General features: G+C 40.7%; 1 protein-coding gene across 1 annotated transcript in view; it reads left to right on the top strand.

The window, feature by feature from the left end:
* LOC101935754 (DNA excision repair protein ERCC-5) overlaps window positions 1-21,843 on the top strand; it is a 78,796-nt gene that overhangs the window by 6,630 nt on the left and 50,323 nt on the right. The window contains exons 3-11 of the mRNA XM_065581201.1: window positions 1,195-1,321; window positions 2,640-2,735; window positions 2,836-2,940; window positions 3,855-3,949; window positions 5,775-5,907; window positions 6,944-7,027; window positions 9,139-9,235; window positions 16,469-16,759; window positions 19,177-19,282. Coding sequence (XP_065437273.1) covers window positions 1,195-1,321; window positions 2,640-2,735; window positions 2,836-2,940; window positions 3,855-3,949; window positions 5,775-5,907; window positions 6,944-7,027; window positions 9,139-9,235; window positions 16,469-16,759; window positions 19,177-19,282 — 1,134 coding nt within the window. The remainder of the gene's footprint in view (window positions 1-1,194; window positions 1,322-2,639; window positions 2,736-2,835; window positions 2,941-3,854; window positions 3,950-5,774; window positions 5,908-6,943; window positions 7,028-9,138; window positions 9,236-16,468; window positions 16,760-19,176; window positions 19,283-21,843) is intronic.

Raw genomic sequence — 21,843 nt, 5'->3', positions numbered from 1 at the left:
TTTCGGCTTTGATCCAGCTACCTTGAAAAACTGCCCAAAGGCTCCTGTGAGAATACCAACAAAAGCAAATGTTATTTTTATAAAATTAAATTTATTATGCATGGAGAAAGTCAAAATTTCCCAAAATTTACATCATGTTCAAGTATTTTGAATTGTGTATGATAAAGAAACTGTGTTTTCCACTGTTTTGTGTTCCTCTTGTTTCTGCTTAGCCAGAGATTTTAATGGTTTATTGACCATGCATATGTACACAACTGATTTTTATATCTGGCCTATAATCACTGAGTATGCCTAGAGCCATTGCTTTAGATTTTTCTTATGAGTTGGCTGACCAGTCAAGGTCTAATTTAGCTTAATGATTGCAAAACAGTCTTTGCAACTCTTAAATACTTTTTTAAGATATAAAATGCTATTGGCTTTGTCTTCATGTATTCATATAGTGCTCTTTTGAAATATAAGATGTATGGATAAAGTGTATTTTACAGGTATGGTTTCAATTCTGCTAAAATATATAACAGTATATTTCTCTGTGGTTCAGAAATATGTAGTCGCAAAACAAGATTGAAAATGTTCCTTCAACTGTTTTTATTCTTCTTCCTGTACAGCGACTTGCAATAAGGGAAAGTTCCTGGGGATATATTTCCCCTCTGCATGTCCCTAGGCACTTCAGTCTGAAAGTGTGGTTGTTAGTGTTGGAGACAGAAGACGCTGCTTATGCAGATTAGCAGATATATCCATCTAATCATATTATATATATAATGTGAGGCTATTGTCAGTGGTCTGCTCTCCCTCTAGTGCACCAAGATGGCTCTGGAGAGGTCATGGAAGGCCACCAGTTACTGGGATGGCTGGGTGAGTGAGGCTCACAATGTTTTTGGAGGCCATTCAGTATGACCTCCTTTTTAATCCATTCAGTAGGTGATTATAGAGAATAGAAATATTCTTCAGTAAAATGAGCTATTATGTAAAAGGTGTATGTACCAGTTTACTGGTTCTTCCCAAAGCTGTTGGCAGTCCCAGTTCACAAGCTAACTTTTCCTTCCAATGGAAATAATCACAGTACACCTCTATCCATGCAGCATATTGTCTTTTTGTTAGAAGTACATTGAATGCCTTCTGGTAAGGGCATTATAGTGGAAATATTTAGCTTGTATATTAAGCAGTCATTAACTGCTTCTAAAATTTATCTTGCAGGAAACATGAAGAAACAAGTAACAAAGAAAAAATCTTTGGACAAAAAAAGCAAACAATACAGGGAGTGTTCTCAACATTCCACTGTTGAAGAAATAAAGCAGCGGAAAGTGCTCGACCTCAGGAGATGGTAGTATTTAAAAGTCATAATTAAGATTACCGTAGTATGCAGAGCTTGTTTGTAAATGTTGTTGCTGGCTGTCTTATTTTAAATTTTAATGTGTAATAGTTTTTCTTTAATAGTTGGATAGAAGAGTATATGGGATCTGTTCAACATAGAGTTAGTGAACTAGACCTGATACTTCCTACAAGGGGATCTGGATCTTGTGGTGAACATAACATAAAAAATAAGAACGGCCATACTGGGTCAGACCAAAGGTTCATCTAGCCCTGTATCCTGTCTTCTGACAGTGGCCAATGCCAGGTGCCCCAGAAGGAATGAACAGAACAGGTAATCATCAAGTGACCCATTCCCTGTCACTCATCCACAGCTTCTGGAAAACAGAGGCTAGGGACATCATCCCTGCCAATCCTTATTGTTGTTAAGATACTGTGTGCCATCATTTACATTTCCTACATATTTGGAAATTTCTACTTTCAATAAAGAACAAAAAAGTTGTGGGTGAATTTGGTACTAATAAAAAGTGAGAGCCCATTAGCATGAGCAGGCAATGTGTAAATTTACTCACATACAAGTGTAGCTTATTCTGACTTTCTGCCCTTCTTTTGTGGTCGGGGCTACTTGGGCAAAATCTCTGTCATACAGAACTGTGAATGTACTACAGAATGTTCACTAAGAACTGGGTTGAAGCCACTAAACTAATTTTAACCCGTCAGAAGGTTTCTATGGCATGGAAATAAAGGTTAGGATAGGGAATCTGTGACCTAAAGTCACCTCCATTGGTAAAGTTTCAAAGAGTTGCAATTTAGTAAGGAATTGCAGCATTAGAAAGCTATTGACTTGAAAGGCTGGCTGGCTAAGGTATTGTTATTGGGATACATGTAATCTTTTCCACAAGATCATTAATGTAGACTTGACCTATTTCAGTTCTGCCCCAAAATTATTTCTATGGTTAAAAGGCCCTTGTGAATTAAGTTGGTAGTCTCAGCACAGATCTTGATGGAGTGGGATCCACATCACCACCTAATTTTAGAAATGTTCAGAAAATGATGTGTGTGAGATTTGTGCTTGTGAAATATGCCAGATTTCCATTTTATTTACTTTTCCTGTGTGAAGTCCCATGAAAGAGAAATTGGCATATTTATTCCAGATTTTTTAAATTCATATATGCAGGTTGAGACTTACCAGTGACTTATTTTAAAGGCAAGGTGAGACAAAATACTTTTTTTTTTTTTAAACACTATTTGACTTTTGCGTAAATTGTCACAAATGAAAGTGCAGCAAGCTGCATATATCTAAATAAAGAAAATTTTCTCTTTCTTCTCAGGTACTGTATTAGCCGACCACAATATAAGACTTCCTGTGGAATTTCCTCTCTAGTATCTTGCTGGAATTACTTATATAGCACACTGGGAGCTGGAAAGTACGTCATTTCTATTCCATTTCAATTTCAAGGAACCTAAAATGGCTATCTAAATACTCTATTAATTATAGTTAATTATGATTATCAATTTCATTTTCAGCCTACCACCTATTACTCAAGAAGAAGCCTTGCATATTTTGGGCTTTCAACCCCCATTTGAGGAAATTAGGTTTGGTCCCTTTACAGGAAATACAACTTTAATGAGGTACAATTTGTTTTCTTGAAGCAACTGAAATACTAATGTGTAGAATAATTTTCTAATACTAAAAATAATTAGATTGTCACTCTTAAAACAGCAATAATATACTCTGACTAACTCATTGTGTTTTATTTGAGCTTTCTGAAAACATCATGAACAATTAAACAAACCTTAAGGGTTCTGACAATAGAGCCCAGAGTCTGTTTTTAATAGCTTTTTTCCTGAGCTGTTTTTGCTGTCCTACTATTTTTGTATGCTTCTACACTGATGTCTCTAGTGACTAGAGACTGAAGTTATGTTTCTATTGCATTACCACTGCCTGTGCTATGAGCCTGCACTGGAAGGGTGACACAGGGTACCCAAATGCTAACATGGGGGGAAAGCTCTTCCCCCTCGCCCCTTTTTTTAAATCCATAGTTCACCTTTCTTTTTAGAAGTACATCTGTCTCCATGTCAGTTCTCCATATCCATTCAGTCCTTTGCCTCTTACAAGATATTACCAAATATGTCAGATGCCATGATAGTTTTATGTGCAGACCTATTTAGGGATTGGAGTGAGACCTCTAATTAGCTGTATCTGAGAATAAGAACTTTGTTCATTATAGATCTGTGTGGGACTTGAACTAGTAAGATAAAGGTGAAAAAGCTATATATCCATTACCAGACTTCTGTCCCTTCCAGCTCCTTGTGATGAATTATTTACTACTTGTACTACTATAGCAACCCTAATTGAGACCAGGCCACCATTGTGCAAAGTACTGCATAAACGCATTAGAAGACTGTCCTTGCCCCAGTGAGTTCATATTCTAAATCACTAAAGGAGGAGAAGATGGCAAAAAAAAGTATAAATATTAAGAATTATTTTGCTTCAGTGTTTGTTAAAATACCAAAATCTTTAAAATGAGTCTTATTGTTTTCAGGTGGTTTAGACAGATTAATGATCATTTCCATGTAAAAGGCTATTCATATGTTCTATATAAACCTCATGGGAAGAACAAGACAGCTGGAGAAACTGGTAAGTAGCTAATCTTAAACACTAATTTAGTATATAAATTGGAAAGCTGTAGTTGTAAAATGTTTTAGGATCAAGAGAACAATTTGTGTAACTAAAGTCCCAACGTATGCAGTTACAGCCAGAACAACAAATGGCTCTAGGGTGACCAGACAGCAAATGTGAAAAACCGGGACAGGGGGTGGGAGATAATAGAAGCCTATATAAGAAAAAGACCCAAAAATCGGTACTGTCCCTATAAAATCGGGACATCTGGTCACCCTAAATGGCTCTGAGCTGCATAGCTTTTCTAACCTTCCTTTTTTCCCCTTCTCTCTCTGTACTCAAATTTTCCTTCTTTTAACTAAAATAATATACCTTGTGTGTAATTATTGTGAAATAGCTGCACTCCTAAGGTGCTAGAGGCCTTTGGCTTCCCAACCTGTATCTGGCTGCTCTCTAAAGATGTGCATTTATCGTAACAGCATATCCCACCAACTGGTATGTTTTAACACTTGGGAATTCTTTATATAAAATAGATTCAGAAAACTTACAATGTAAAAATACTAACTGACCAGTGCACTTTTTAAAAATGCCACACATCTTATACAATGTTTCTTAGTCTTGTCATGCATCACATGAAACAATTTTCCTTGAAATAATCATAACTGGTTAATCAACAAGTTTGACTGGAAATACTTGCAGCATGTGTGAACTAGGTAAGTGATAACTTTACTACATGAGTCTATAATGGTGTTCTAACCCATAAATGCTAAGACATCTATCCAACTTCAGATGTTGAGTTGAAAGCAGGATGTCTGTTTGGGCAGAATGCCCACCAACATTAATTAGTTCTACAGTTGGTGCTATTCTACCAGTAATAATACAGTAGCTGAACAGCATTGTTCAGCTACTGTATCTTCCTTTCTGAATGTATAAGCCTCTAACTGAAGATTACTCTGGATATAAAAATATAGCTGAACCTTTAAAAAAACGTTTTAGGTAGTAAACTGTCAAAGTGAAGAGGTAGCTAAGATATAGGATACAACATGCTGCAAAGGAGTCTGGGAGATTGTTAGCAATCCCCACTGCAGTTATGAGGGACAATTTGCTAAATTCTATACCCATGGAGAGGAAATAACATTTTGTGTCTCTGCTCTTTAAGCGGAGAAACAAGTTTTTCTTGTTTCAGTGCTCTCCTAGTCTCTCTCCTGTTTGTAAGCACTATAGTTGGGTTAAGGAATATATTGAGGTCAAGATTCAGATGTGTTTCCCAAGAAGATCATTATTCAAAAAGTGGTTCCCGTTATGAAAATGTTGGCGAACCACTGATCTAAGAATTACAGGTCTCTCTAATATATGCTTGCTGTGTACTACAAATGTTGTATTAACTGGCGTCAGTGGAATTAAGGACAGTGGGATTCCTCTGAATGGTTGTGAATATTCTTGCTTTAGTCAGCCTTACAATATTTTGATGTAGTTCAAAACAAAACCAATCCCTAAGTCTTTAATTATGACTCTCCTGCAAGGTGGGAAAAAAAACCCCAAATACTTTTTTTCAGATCTAAATGATGCAAGTATTTCAATTATGTGCCGTTTCTAGAGAAATAGTTCTTGTAACTGTTTCAGGGTAATATGTTTTTAGAGAATGGGATCTGAAAGAAACAAATTGAAAATCAAATATATTTGTTTATTGCAAAGCTTTCCCATAATGCATTATGTTGCTGCTTGTGCAGTGTTACAATAAATATAACACCAGAAAATGTAAGAAAAATAACTGATCTCTTCTGCTTGATACTGAATGCAAGATTAAAAGCACTTTGGAGAATGATCAGACCTTTCTTTGTAGCTGCAGGGGCCTTGGTAAAGTTAACACAAGGACTGAAAGATGAGTCGATGGCCTATATTTATCATTGCCAAAATCATTATTTTTGTCCAATTGGATTTGAAGCTACCCCTGTAAAAGCTAGTAAAGCATACAGGTAAGAATCTTGTAGTTATGCTTGCTCCTATGTGAATCTTCCACCAAAATGGTGACTGCAAATGATCAATGCATTACACATGAATTGAGTGCTGTGCGAACAGAATGCTAGCCCCCTGAGTGAAAATGAAATGTCTCATTATTTTACAGAGTTTCCAGGTCTGCTGCTGATAATCTCTGCAGCAAATCTTGGCCACTTGTTTTTGCCTTGTAGCTGTGACGTGTTTTAATAATTCAATCTCTAAGTTGTGAAAGGAAGATAGGGTGCTGAACTTGAACTGAGGAGACTACGGTTAGGTTCCCAGCTTAACCACAGACTTCCTGTGTGGTGTTTTATTTTAAAATAAATCATTTAATCTACCCTGTGCCTCAGTTCTCCAGCTATAAAATGGGAGTAGTACTTTAATAGAATTCATTGAAGCCACCGATTGTTTCGCATAGGGCGCTGAACAGCCATTGGCTAGTAACACTAGGGGTATGTTTTAAGAGCAGGAAAAAGTAAGCTCTTTGGAGGCACTCTCAGAGAACAAGGATGGTGAGGAAAAAAGTTTCTTCTAATTTAAACATGCTTTCTGGAGCCTTCAGTCTTCATCATTGCATACATATCACACTCTTGGCCTTATGTTGTGATCACCATTCTTCCAGTGAGAGATTTGAACAGAATTCCCTGATGAGTCAGTCAACATCCGTTTTTATTAGTGGGGAGGAGGCAGTGTGTGTCACAACACAAGATGTTCCTTATCTCCAGGAAATGAACGGTCACTTTCAACCTCAGTTTCCTGTGTGAAACAGGAGTTTGGACCAGAAATCAAAGTCCTGTTTCTCCTAAGTCATTTGGGTAATCTATTTTGCTAATTTATAATAGGTAATACATTATTTAATAGTTCAGTAGCCAGTTGTAATTTGTCTCAACTATACTAACAATTGTAAAATATTTCAATACAAAATTCTAAAAACCAATAGCAAGTTAATATGCTGCTGTCTTTCATTGCAATATGCATGCTGAGTCTTACTAGAATTGTATTTTTGTTCAACAGAGGTCACCTCTTGCAACAAGAAGTGGAATATTGGGTCTTAATTGGAGAACCAAGTAGAAAACACCCTACCATTCACTGTAAAAAGTAAGCTAATATACTTCTCTCCTATTTTTTTTTAAACTTCTAGAATATAGGTACTTAAAACATGCAGTTTCTTCTAAGAACTGTCCCCTCCAATCAGGCATGGGCAGTACACTAACCATTTGTAGCTTCCATGATTCATGGAGTACTCAATATTTTCAGAAAAGTCAGGGTTTTAGTGAGAGTTTTGATTTTTTCATATTATACTAGACCTGGGTTACTAATTCTGTGATCAAATCTACAACATGTCAACAATGTTTTTGTGAGTACAATGTACAGAAGACAAGGTTTCCAGTCCCAGATGTTTACAGCCTAAATAGACAAACACAAATCAGAAATATTGGAGACTCCGAAAAGGTGTAACTCACAGCTCTCTTTTAAGAGATTTTATTTTTGTTCAGAAAATACAAATGCTTTAGATGTCTGAGTTGGAACTGATTCACTGAACAGCTTCTTCAATCTCACTTGGTGCTGGATCTCTAAAACTTGGTACCAGTTTCTGGAGGAAGGAAACAGCATTTCTCCAAAACCTCAGAATTTCTGAAAAATCCATTCCCCTCCCCCCCCCAAAAAACAAACAAACAAACCAAAACAAAACATGGGGACTCTGAGTAAAAAGGTTTCTCTGATTTTTTTCTCCTGCCTGTTTGTGGGATGGTATGTTGACCCATGGGAACATAGCTGGTTGGAAAAATCTGACAGTAATCAAATAAAAATGTGTGCATCTCCCCCCGCTCCCTCCCCCCACCCCACTCCTGTGTTCTGTCCAGCTATTCTGAAATCTGTATTTGTTAGACTTTTTCATAGCCAATCAGATCTGTCCCTTTATGTAAGACTCAGTTTTTGGTGAGTGTGCCAAGGCTCTGTCAGTGAATTGGGGCAACTGATCACTGTGGCCTAATGAGACTTAAACTCTACCAAAAAGCCATCCTGTGATAGTCATAATGCAGCTGATATACTACAGAGGGCAGTACCCCTGGCTCTCACTAGAGGACTTTTGGCCCTATGGGGTGGTATGCACAGGGAATTTACATCAGCATAGCTACGTGTCTCGGGGGGCAAAGAATTGCTTCTGTCAACCTGGCTACCACCTCTCAGAAAGGTGGATTATCTACATGGACAAGAGGGGTTCTCCCATTGGTGTAGGTAGTGTCTACACTGAAGTGCTACAGTGGCACAGTTGCAGCTGTGCCGCTGTAGCGTTTTAAGTGTAGACATACCCTAAAGGCTTCAAGCAGCAGAGGGAGGAGGCCCAGAGGACAAATACAGGCTTCTGTGGTGCTATTTCAGCTCATACACATGCTCCCTGCTGCCTAAACTCTGGTTGTTTCACTCCCAGCAGCAAATAGTGGGGGGGTTTCTGAGCTGGGGGTCTAAGAAGGAGGAGAAGAGTGCTGAGCCAGGTGATGAATTTTCTAAACCAGGAGGGTCAGGTTGAGGAGGGACAGGGGTGTCTTAAACCTGGAATAGTTGTGTGGGAGGTGTTTCAGATTTCTCAAGTAGTTAAGTAGGAAGAAAGGAGTCCCCCTCAGCCTGGTTATAGAGAGGTGTTGGGGCTGGGAGGTGTTTGAGTTGATGGGGGTTTGGCTGGAAGGCGCTAAGGGGCTGTGGGAAGAAAATGTGACTTGGCAGAGTTGAGAGGAGGGAGGAATGAAGTCTTTGATTTGAGGTTGTGAGAGAACAGGGATATGGGATCCTGGGGTAAAAACCAGATTAGAGAGGGAGAGGTTGGGACTAAGAACAGAGACACAGAGGGATAAATATTTTTCTTTCCGCACTACTTTTTACTGTAAAATGTTGTCCCAGTTTTTTACTTTGCTATCTGCAGCCCTGTCACTTACTTTGGGCACTGTCCTCCACTGCAGTGAATAGTGGTAATGTTCATGGTACTATCTAGGTGTTTTTAAAACTTAAATTGTATGTCACAACTTCAAGTCTTTAATATTAAATATTGATTTTTTTTCATGTGCTCAATCAAATCTCAGTTTTTCTATCACAGGTAAATGTGTATCATTTAAAAATTATAGAAATGAATTATTTGTGTAGTTCCATAAATTTTAGTGGTGAATGGGTTTTGTGATCTCTTCTACATGTTAGTCCGTTTTATTTTGTAGGTGGGTAGATATTGTTACTGACCTGAACACTCAAAATCCAGAATACTTAGATATTCGACACCTGGAGAGGGGTCTGCAGTATAGAAAAACAAAGAAGGTAATATTGACTTATTAAGATGGGGGAAAGAACTTTTACATTAGACTTTTTTTCCCAACAAGCTTATTCATTCTTCACTGTACCTAAGAAGCTGTCATTTAACTTTTCTGGTGAAGTCTTCTACAATGTTAGAGGTCCAGAGTTCAAATCCTGTGTCTGCCATGCCTGAAGCAGTGAAAATTATTGGGGAAGTTCTATGGATTTTGTTATGCAGGTCAGCCTACATAATCACGGTAGTCGCCTCTGACCTTGGAATCTCTTAATCTATTAATTATAACTTCTGCTGAGAGGGAATGCTGCGGAAATTTAGAAAACCAAACATAGATGCTAAAAGAGACACTGCAGAGCACAAGAGTTTAGGCCTGCCTTGCAGGATGTAGGATATGCCAGTCCAGATTATTGGCCCTTCATCTTTGATATCCTATCTCATTTTATGGTGTAATTTTTTGGGGGCATACAATTACCCAGTCTCTGTGTGACGAGATCCCTGGGGTGCCGCCAGGTACTGTGGGACCACTGTGCCCCCTTAACTCTCTCCAGCTGGGGCTGTCTCACAATGCTTTGCTAGTGACAAGCAGGAAGAACCTCTAAGCGCTGTGATCACTCAGCACAACAGCATGTGGAGCCCCACACGCTCGGCTAGATTGCATGAATGCTCCCAGAGACACTCATAAATCTCACAGAGAAAGGCACCAGAGCCAAATCCCCCCAGCTCCCAGCACTGTACCTCAGGAATATACTGTCTTGCACTGCTCAAGATGAGCAATGCATATTTATTAATTGGTTCACCACTTCATCAATGGAAAGTGAATATACACCAACCTTTGCAAAACCTGAGCAGATTTGCCACACACTTCATACAAACTCACTGGTAAAGATAAACAGTTAAACAAATGTATTGACTACAAAAGATAGATTTTAAGTGACTATAACTGATAGGCAAAAAGTCAGAGTTAGTTACCAAAATAAAATAAAATATAAGCACACAGTCTAAACTCTCAATACTATTAGATGGGGCAACATCTAGATTAAGCAGTTTTCCTCACTTCACAGGATATTGCAGTTCATAATACACAGATTTCACCCTTGAAATCTTGGCCAGTCTCCTCAGTTGGAGTCTTCAGAGTGTCCTTGCTGCTTGCAGCTTAGGTGGGAGCAGGAGAAAGGCTCCGCGTGTGGCCGCTGTGTTCTGTTTTATAACCTCAGGCCCATGTGCTTGGGGAGCACAAGTCCAGGCATGTCTGGGGGCATTGCTGAGTCTCCAGGCAAGGTTGAGCAATTCCCCTGGTGTGGCCTCATGCATGTGAGTCATTGAATTGTAGCTCCCTTATTGCACAATGGTTGTTGATGGGTTGTTTGACACCCCGCCCAGGTGTTGGTTACTTTCCTTGCTGTTGCCTCTGGGGAGCTAATATCTGGCTGATTCCCCAACTTACACCATGTTTTAGTGACAACCATTTAACACAATTCTCGTAACTTCATATGCATTAATAATATACATATATGGATAGAGAAATGACTTTCAGCAGATCATAACTTTTCCCCTACTATCTTACAAGGCATGCTTTATATGTAAGATCACGATTATATAAAAATGAGGAATATGGGATTTCCAGGACGCTCCCCCAAGATATAGAATGTCACACCCTGTTAGTGCAGCTGGATTTTATCTTCGCGAAATACTGAATTTTTTAATTGATTTTTAAATTTACCTGACATTAACTTGATTGCATGACCTCCTTGTTCATTTAGTATAGCATGGGGTAATCAGGAGATAAAGAACAGTGCATGTGTCTCCATTTGTTCCATGGCTTTTATTTGTGTAATTTTTCTTTCTTATGGAGGACTAGGCCTCTGAGAAGAATTGAATTTTAAGACTGGACTTGAAGGCAGAGAGGGTTGAAGCATGGTGGAATGGGTTGAGGAGATAGTTCTTCTTCGAGCGCTGTCCCTGTGAGTGCTCCACTTCAGGTGTCAGTGCATCCCGGCACCATTGATCGGAGATTTTCGGTAGCAGTGCTTGGTCGGGACGCGCATTGGAGTCTTGTTTAGTATGCTCATGGTCCAACCCCCTCAGTTCCTTCTCAACCATCCTCTGCTGAAGATGAGCGTGGAGCAGTGCGGCAGCTTCTTCCCCTGCAGATAGTAAAGAAAGAAAAATAGTAGTTAGATATCTTAGATAAGTTTATTACAGTTCCTAGTTAGCTTAATTAACAGTCAGTTGTTTTTTTAAAAAAGTTTTTTCTCCCATTCCCTGCTCCTTTTGGAGCATGCCTCGAAACATCCTGAGCTCACCTGGCTTTAAAAGATGCAGCTCTGCCAAGAAACAATGCCACGATCTGATGGACACTCTCTCTGAGTGAGATGTCGGGGTGAATCACACATACCCCAAAAGTGCATTCACTGTAACAACCTGAAGGCGAGAGCCTGACGCAGCCGGGACCTCTGCCTCAAAATGATTCTCATGGAGAAGTCACTCCAGCCAGGTACAGAAAAGGACCAACCGAAACCTCCCCCTAAGTGCTCGCTGACAAGGTTGGAACCGACGAAGAGCACGGCTCCGTCCTCTCATGTAAAGAGGAAGTGAGCATCGACCTCTCCACAGAGGGATCCGCATAAAAAGAAACAGTCCACTGTGAGGTCGTTAGCCTCGGTGCCGACGACCCCGAAAGTCAGCACTTACAACTCCCCCAGCACCTCCGTCACGGACCATGCCGTTGAGCCCGAAGCAAAGGGCAGGGAGTCAAGACATAGGCACAGCCATGTCTTCTCCATGGCACTGACCACGCCAGCACACGCAGCAGACACAGCACCAACCATGCTGCCACCTCCGGTGCCAACCACAAAATCTGCGCCACTGCCATGCTCGTCACTGCTGCCTCTGCTGGCACCGACTGATAGTGCTGCGATGGGCCCACTGGCACTTACAAAATTTAGCCACAAAATGGCTGCACACCTTTCAGCTGCAACTAAACCCTCAGCACCGCATCCACCAGCACTGCAGCAATTTCCGTATCATTGGTGTTCCAATCAGCACTCCTTGGCGCCAATGGATTGTCCACAAGGAGTGTCATTATGCAGCCCACTTCCCCCATGGCACCATCCGTATCTAGTGACAGCGATGATGAGGACCGGGATGGAGGAGTCTTCTCCCCACAACACTCTTCCCTGACTCACCACAGACCTGCTGGGGGTACACTGAGATCTAAAAGCCACCATGGTCAACCACCATATCCATTGTACGGACGACCATGGATGTGTCCCTCCATGGCTTTTCCCATGCAGTGGCTGCCATAGAATCCGTGGGCAGCATACAAAGCCCACTATGCCAGAACCTCATCCCCACCCAGAGGTGAACTTCAGTCTCCTCCATTATCTCCAGTGGCTACAACATCTGTAGCCCCAAAGGAGACTACAGAGGAGCCAGAGGAAGAAACGGGCCCTGAGGATGTGTCACCAATGCACAACTCTTCTTCTTCCCCAATAAGGCCATCATGCCACCTCCACCTACAACGGCAGATGACTTCAAACAATTTCAAGACCTCTTTAAAAGAATTGCACTAAGCCAGGACATCCCATTGGAGGAGGTCCAGGAAAACCAACGTAAGCTGCTCAAAAACTCGCAACCTTCCTTTCCTCAAAAATTGCACTGCCAATAGACGATGCAATTCTGGAACCCGCTGAAATGGTATGGCAGACACCAGCCCTGCCACTTGCAAATGAGCTGATAGAAAATACTATGTGCCGGCCAAGGGAATGGACTTTCTCTTTTCCCACCTGCTCCAAACAACCCACTCCACCCATGCCAAACAACCTCAGTCCAGATCCACACTTCAGGACAAAGACCACAAGAGACTAGACCTCTTAGGATGAAAGGTCCACATCTCATCCACTTTACAATCCTGGGTCACTAACTACAATTCCCTTCTGGCGAAATATGATTGACAATTACCAGAAATTATGTGAGTTTATGACCGACCTTCCTGAAGGTAAAAGAGCACAATTCAAGACAATGCTCACTGAGGGACAACTAGTAGCCAGGACTGCCCTACAAGCTTCCCTGGAGGTTGCCAATATGGCAGCATGTGCCACAGTTATTGTAATGCGCAGAGCATCTTGGCTCTTGTCATCTGGCATCCCAAAAGAGCTGCAAATTAAAGTGGAAGACCTCCCCTTTGACAAAGATAAATTGTTCTCATCTAAGACCGATGAGGTACTCCACTCTATGAAAGACTCACATGCGACTGGACATCTACACATCTCCTACTAAGAGAAAGTGCTACCAGCCTTACCACCATGCCAGAGAGTCACAGTTCAACCGTCCACAGTCCAGACCATATGAGTCTAACAGACAGAGAAATATATCTCCGAGGCGCCAACCCTCACAACCTCAACAAGCAGCATTACAACCACCACCTAACAAGCAATGGTTTTGAAAGGTTGGTCGAGGGTCTGAATGACCTCCCCCTCACAGCTGTGCCATTTTGCCCATTTAGCCACCGATTGAGACACTTGTACCATGCATGGGAGTGCATCATGCAAGATGGTTGGGTCTTAGAAATCATAAGGTCAGGTATGCCATCCTGTTTATTTCTTGCCCCCCTATCCTATCCCCTTCCCTCTTCAGGAACCCTTCTCATGAGCACCTCTTAAGGCAGGAAATAGATCATCTACTTCATCTGGGTTCTGTGGAACCAGTACCTACACAATACAGAGGGAAGGGCTTCTGTTCCCACTATTTTTTGACCCAGAAGAAAAATGGAGGATGGCGATGCATACTAGATGTACAGAAACTCAACAAATTCATACGCTCCCACAAATTCAAGATGTTCACATTAGGTACAATAATCCCAATGCTGGAACAGTGGGACTGTTTTTCAGCCCTCGACCTACAAGACGCGTATTTCCACATTACCATACACCCAGCTCACAGACGATTCCTCCGATTCACAGTTGGACATGACCATTTCCAGTATAGGTTATTCCCCTTTGGACTGTCCATCGGACCCAGGGTGATCAGGAATAGTCAGCATGGATTCACCAAGGACAAGTCATGCCTGACTAACCTAATTGCCTTCTATGAGGAGATAACTGGGTCTGTGGATGAGGGGAAAGCAGTGGATGTGTTATTCCTTGACTTTAGCAAAGCTTTTGATACGGTCTCCCACAGTATTCTTGCTGGCAAGTTAAAGAAGTATGGGCTGGATGAATGGACTATACGGTGGATAGAAAGCTGGCTAGATCGTCGGGCTCAATGGGTAGTGATCAATGGCTCCATGTCTAGTTGGCAGCAGGTTTCAAGTGGAGTGCCCCAAGGGTTGGTCCTGGGGCTGGTTTTGTTCAATATCTTCGTTAATGATCTGGAGGATGGCGTGGACTGCACTCTCAGCAAGTTTGCAGATGATACTAAACTGGGAGGAGTGGTAGATACGCTGGAGGGTAGGGGATACGATACAGAGGGACCTAGACAAATTAGAGGATTGGGCCAAAAGAAACCTGATGAGGTTCAACAAGGACAAGTGCAGAGTCCTGCACTTAGGATGGAAGAATCCCATTCACTGTTACAGACTAGGGATCGAATGGTTAGGAAGCAGTTCTGCAGAAAAGGACCTAGGGGTTACAGTGGACTAGAAGCTGGATATGAGTCAAGTGTGCCCTTGTTGCCAAGAAGGCTAATGGCATTTTGGGCTGTATAAGTAGGGGCATTGCCAGCAGATTGAGGGACGTGATCATTCCCCTCTATTCGACATTGGTGAGGCCTCATCTGGAGTACTGTGTCCAGTTTTGGGCCCCACACTACAAGAAAGATGTGGAAAAATTGGAAAGCTTCGAGCGGAGGACAACAAAAATGATTAGGGGGTTGGAGCACATGACTTAGGAGGAGAGGCTGAGGAAACTGGGATTGTTTAGTCTGCAGAAGAGAAGAATGAGGGGGGATTTGATAGCTGCTTTCAACTACCTGAAAGGGGGTTCCAAAGAGGATGGATCTAGACTGTTCTCAGTGGTACCAGATGACAGAACAGAATTCCTCCCTAAAATAGCTTCAACCTTCCATATCAACCTATTCACCTTCCTACACTCTATCCTAAACCACACAGAAACACACAGGAGGCCATGTCGCATACCCTCGATGTTTGACGAGCTATAGCCTTTTATTTGGACAAAACAAAGTCTTTCTGCAAATCCCCAAGGCTCTTCGTCTCAATGACGGAATGATCTAAGGGCTCTGCTATATCCTAACATAGACTATTTAAGTGGATCTCGAGCTGCATTTGCTTATGTTATCAAACGTATAAGACAGAACCCCCAATGGGTGTCAGATCCATTGCAGCATCTACACGATCCATGGCAGCATCCTTTGCATTTCTAAATAATGTACCCATTTCAGAGATCAGCTACATGGGCCTCAGAACATAAGTTCACTAACCACTATGCAATTATACAAGCCTCAAGAGCTGATGCCATACTAGGCCTAACAGACCTCTCCTCCACTATGCAAGTAACTTCAGAGTCCCCCTTTGTGGATGCTACTCTACAGTCACCTGAAGTGGAGCACCCACAGGGACAGCACTCGAAGAAGAAGAGAGGGTTACTCATCTTGTGCAGTAACTGAGGTTCTCAGAGATGTGTGTCCCTGTGGGTGCTCCACTACCCAGTCTCCTCCCCTCTACTTTGGAGTTTGATACAAGGACTCTACAGTAGAGAAGGAACTGAGGGGGTCAGGCCGTGCATGCACTAAAGGAGACTCCAGCGGCGCCGCAAGACAGCTACTGCGCATGCGCATTTGTCCGAGCACTGCTACCGAAAATCTCCAATCAACGGCGTCGGGATGTACCCACACCTGAAGTGGAGCACCTACAGGGGCACACATCTCAAAGAACCTCAGTTACTGCACAAGGTGAGTAACCCTCTCTTCTAGGTGCAAGGAAGGGTGCATGGAAGAAAATCTGAAGATGAGTAGAAAGAGGACAGAAACACTCTGGTAGTTGTGCATTTTGGGTGGAGAGTGTAAAGGCTAACAAAGGTAGGCAGAAGCTGGATTATGCTGGCTTGTGAATGCTACATAGGGAAACTTAAGTATTGTGTAGAAGATTAGGAAGGGAACTAGTAAAAGAGTTGAAGAAACTAAACTAAAGCAGTTTGTTACATAAATATTCAAAATATTTTCATAAATAATACTTAAGTACTTTTCTTTGCACACCTTTTAACAAAATGCTTTTTACCTTTTGTCAGGTAGGAGGAAACCTGCATTGTATCATTGCTTTTCAGAGACTTAACTGGCAAAGGTTTGGTCCTTGGAACTTCCCATTTGGAAACATTAGACGAGATATGCAACCACAAGCACAGGGAATTGCCAAATCTGAAAGCGAAGACAATATCACCAAGAAACAGCATGGACATCTGGGTAGATCTTTCAGTGCTGGTTTCCATCAAGAGTCCATGTGGAAGAAGATGTATAATCTTCATGAGAGGAGGAACAGTGGATATCAGAGTTATACTGATTATGATGGGAATGATAGAAATTAACTTTAGTACAGCACAGCTGATGTACTACTGTTTTGCTAAGACATAGTAGGAGTTTATTAAGCCTAGAGTACATATGAATAGAAATGGTATAAAATGCAGTCTCATAGTTATTTAAATACATACGCCTGTGTGTGGTTGTGATGGGTGACATCAGACGTGTAAACTAACAAATAAGCACAGATTATTGTACTTTGTAATTAGCATAAATATAATAAGCAAACTGTTACTTCAAATAATTGAACTGCATTTGGGACCGTGAAAACAAAAGAACAAATTGTGTTTAAAGCCATTTATGTAAACAAACAGCATTGAAAAGTATTCAAAGCATGAAACTTTATATCTTATGACTTTCCAAAGTGATTGATTATTCTGCATACTGTATAAGGGTAAAAATGTAGACATTTCCTTCCTTTTAACATTTTATTTTAATTTTAAATTCAGTAAGGCTGCCACTGTCAATTAGAAATATTGTAATACAAAACTTGTCAAACTTAACTGAGTGGGTGGTCTCAGTCTAATTCCCAGTGGACTAGTGTCCATGTCCCTTAAAATAATTATATTTTGCCAACTGGTACCAATTAGTGCTATTGTATCTGAAAAGCCTGAGATGGATTGTACAGGGAAAATGGCATTACTCTGGGTCAGGCTTGAGGCACAACTGTATGGTGGGCTTGTGCTGTTACCCCTCCTCTGCCTGTTGTGTAGATAAAGTAGTGGACTTCTGACTACAGCACCTTTGTGAGCATTGAATTCGCTTCATTTTCCACAGGCTTCTTAAATAAAAATGAAGTTGAATTTGCTGATGACCAAGCTGAACACACTTTGGCCTGTTGGCTGTTCTTTTCCTTCATTGTGTCTCCAAATTTCTTAGTGTTTTTACTTGTTAATTTTTCTAGGAGGGGTGACACTATTAAGTACCAAAAAATGCTAGCAGTCCTACAGTATATCTGTCAGCAAACAATTTATATTTTTCATGTTTCCAGGTAAAGCACCTATATTTGGACTAATATAACTTTGTTTGCCCAAAAACATTTTAGCAGTTATAACATTCTATATACAAATGATGTGCTCAAGGATTAATTTTGTTGACATGAACTCTTGTCATGGAATGCAGGGTTTTTTGTGGTTTGCTGCTTTTGTTAACCAAAAAACAGGAGACTTTTAGACAATTTTCTTCATCTAATAAAATTTGTTTTCTACTTTGTCATTTGTTTGTTTTGGGAATGTCCCTATTCGTAGTCTTGAAGAGTTTATCCTCTAACTGAGGGACTATTCTTGCTTCTCTCACTGAGGTTTCCTGAATGACGCCTTTATGACTGAGTCCATAATATGTCTGCTGTTGTATGGAGTGTATCTGCTTTTTTTTTTAAAGTATCTTTGTTTAAGAAAATCATGGTGTGGGATATATTAAGCGTATGAATTTAAAAGGGCAGCATTTCTTTTCTATAAGAGAGACTAATTTGCAGGGGAAGTAAAGGCAGGTGTGGGATAAGCAGGACAGTTGATAATGGTGTTATTCCACTGTTTGGACTTAAGATATCCCATTACTGGTCCATTTCTGGTGGGGGACATTGATGCTATTCTTCAATTATAAGACCATACGAAACTGTTGATAAACTGGGACCTTTTCCATTGTTACATTTTTATTTAGCATGGCTAACGTCCGTTTTGCTAATCTAGGACTAGAAACATGTGCATCATTAATTTTTCCTGTTAATACATATTTCACAGATGAATGTGATGTCTTAAGAAGCACTGGAGATAGTCCTACTAAATACACTCAATGTTGCAAAACCCAACCCAAGGCTAATACCTCTTTCTCTCAAGGAATAAATTCTTTTTCCACTCAATTCAGAACCTTAGAGGCATATGCCAGTGGTCGAAGACCTGGTCCATGGTCTTGACTCAATACAGCACTCATTCCAGTACTGGTAGTAGCCAATTGGAGCATAAAAGGTTGTCCTACTATTGGGTATGCTAAAGCTGGGGTTTGTGCTAATGCTTTCTTAAGCTGCATAAAAGCTCCCTGCTGTTCTAATCCCCATTCCCAGTTATTACCCTTTTTAAATAACTTAGACAGTGGGCTGGCTTTCTTTGCATAATTCTCTTGAGAAATTTGTCTTGTCATACCCAAAACCGATCTTAAAGTAGATATGCCTCTGAGGGCTGGTAATTTTTGCAATAATTCTACCCATTGTTTATCTGGTGATCGTCCCTTTTGTCCCAACATTAGACCTAGGTAGTTTACTTGCTGTTGGCATATTTGAGCTTTTTCTGGACTAACTTTAAACCCTGTTTCCTTTATTTTGTGTAATACGTGATCTAATTCTCTTTCTAAATTTCTAAATTCTCTTACTTAGTTTTTGTGCTTATAAGGATATCATGTACATATAATATGATGTTCTCTTTATTAGGCATGTTATCCCATATTTGTTCACATCCATATGGCAGATAGCAGAGCTGTTATGGAAACCTTGTGGAGATCGACAAAAATAAAACAGTCTTCCTTGGAATGTAAAGGCAAACTTGTACCAGGAGTCCAGATGCAAAGGAATTGCAAAGAATGCATTGGCTAAATCTGAAACAGTGAACCATCATGCTCCTCCGATAATAGAGGCAGTTACTTTGGGATACTTTGCCACTACTGGAGCTGTCAGTGGAGTCACTTTATTAAGAGGCCTAAGATCAATAGATAGTCTCCAAGTTTTACTATCTGCCTTTAAAACTGGCCAAATAGCTGCATTATTGGTATTCTGTTGTTCAACTATTCTATACCTTATTCTAAAAGCCCTTGGATAGTTTTCATTAAACTACGTTCTGCATCCTTAGAATATTTATACTGTCTTTGAAGTGGGGGATCTGGTCCAGTGATCAAGACTTCTGCTTCTATTTTTCCACATTCTGCCTTACTGGTTGCCCAGACTTCCTTATACTTTTGTGCTATTTCCAGAACCTCTGTTGGCCAATCAGCCCATTTTATTTCTTCTGCTGCTTTGATAGCAGCTAACCTGTATCCTGCCTCAATAACAATTGGTAGATCTCTTGTTCTGGCCTTATTGACGGTATTTCCCATAATACTTTATTTACCAAATCTACTGTTACCTCAAGCTTACCTAATACATCAACACCTATTATTCCATCACCATCTAAATTCATCATACCAAACTGTTCTTTACCTTTTTCTTCCTCCCTAATTGAAAATGAACTGGAGCACTAAATGGTACTCTACTCATTGCTTCATTAAATCCTTGCAGCTTCCTGACTATTACAGGAGGTCCACATAAATTCTTATCCTTTGTACTAACTGAAGAAAATGTGGCACCTGTGTCTATTAACAAATTTTGTCTGAATGCTCCCCTATTGAACTCCATATACACAGTGGGTCTCCCCCAGTCATCCACTTGTAAATGTGCCACTACATTAGCATGATGTTCTTTTTCCAATATTGGGGAGATGGGGGGGCGCTCAGCCTCCCTATGCTTGATTTGGAGGCTGAGGTGGAGCCGTCAGCATGCTCCTTTTATGCTTCACCAATCTTCAAAGTAGTTCTTTTGTAGGAAGCCCATTAATTTGTTTTTAGGGTCATACTGCAGCAATTCTCCACATAACCAATTTCTTCCTGGATCACCTTTTCTTGATTCATGAGGAACGAACTTTCTGTTCCTATTCTCTTTCTTTCTCTATTTTGCTGACTTTGATTTCCTTGTCCTCTGGGGCCATTGTTAGAGAAAGTTATTACTGATACTTTCTCAGGTTTTCTTTTCTGAAGTAATTTTGGAGGTGGCATTGTCTCCCGCTGTATTTCATATAGTCTTTTCACTTTATCTTCTATAATGTGGAGGGGGGTATGTCCAGGCTCATCAGAGACCATCGCCATTCTGATCATTAGATCAAATCCTAGTATTAATGCTCTTCTATACTGTGGGGAATCATATATCAATTGATATCCTAATGGGATGATTCCTGCATGTTTATATAATAAATTATTTCTAGCTATGTCTGGTTCAGGTCTTTCCTTTGATCGTTGCTTTTCCTGATGAAACTGGATGCCACCGGATCTTCTCCAGGAAAGAAAAACTTCAAGATTTCTTTACCTATTATATCAGTATCACCTTCTCCTCCTCTCTGGATATCATAAGGAAGCCCAGCAAATTCATCTGAGTTTATGCACTCTTTTATTAACGCAGAGAGATCATTTCCTGTTAATCCAGGTATCCCTGTTGTCTTAGCTAGTCAGCTGATTACTGTGTTCCTGTTCAAAGGACCCATGGATTTTCCTAGAGCTCTAATTTGCTCAGGGGCATAGGGTCTTTCCTCTACCCTCTCTTCTGTACCCCCTCTGTTTCCATTGGTAGTAGTTTTGGTTACTGTGGAGGTAATAATTGGAGCTACGGGAGGTGGCCTTTGATATTCTTCTGGCTCTTCCCTCGGTGGACTAAAATTCTGGAATGGACTCTGGGATTATCATCATAGCAAGGAGAACCATAGCTTCTTCATCTGATTTCACCACTCTAGGGACTTTATTGCTGTTATGACTCCTCTGCTGGCTTTCAATTCTTCCTTTAGTGGATGAATTTGTCTTCTGCAGGCTAAATGATTTATTCTTTTTTCCTCTTTTGCAGCTGAAATGACCCAACTTCATAGCAGCTTGTCTAGCTATTGCTTTTTGTTTCCAATAGGGAGTGCTATACCTTTAACATCCAGATAGGTAAACTAGTACGAGCCAACCCAGGGACGCCAATTTGTTACCCCACTATTTGGACTTAAGGTATCCCAGTACTGGCTTGTCTATCCAAATGGGGAAGAAAAGTGGTGATCTGCCCTAAAAGAATTGCCAGAGTATTACCAGGGGGTTTGTCTCTGACCCGCAGAGGACTCCCCAGAGCAGGCTAATTCTGCTAACTCTTGAAAGGACATAGATACAGCCCTCTGATCAAGAATAGACATACAAGCAGTAATACTTCAAAAACAAAATCTTACTTATTGAGGGGAAAAATTAGGTGATTACAGTATATTCAGTAACACAGGAAAGAAAAAAAAGAAATTGCAATGTATAATAGGTAAAGCAAGAAAGGAAAAAA

Source organism: Chrysemys picta, chromosome 1 (genome assembly GCF_011386835.1).
Source record: "Chrysemys picta bellii isolate R12L10 chromosome 1, ASM1138683v2, whole genome shotgun sequence".
Classification (NCBI taxonomy): Eukaryota; Metazoa; Chordata; order Testudines; family Emydidae; genus Chrysemys; species Chrysemys picta.
Note: the sequence above shows the minus strand (reverse complement) of the source record. Positions and strands in the feature narration are given on the sequence as shown.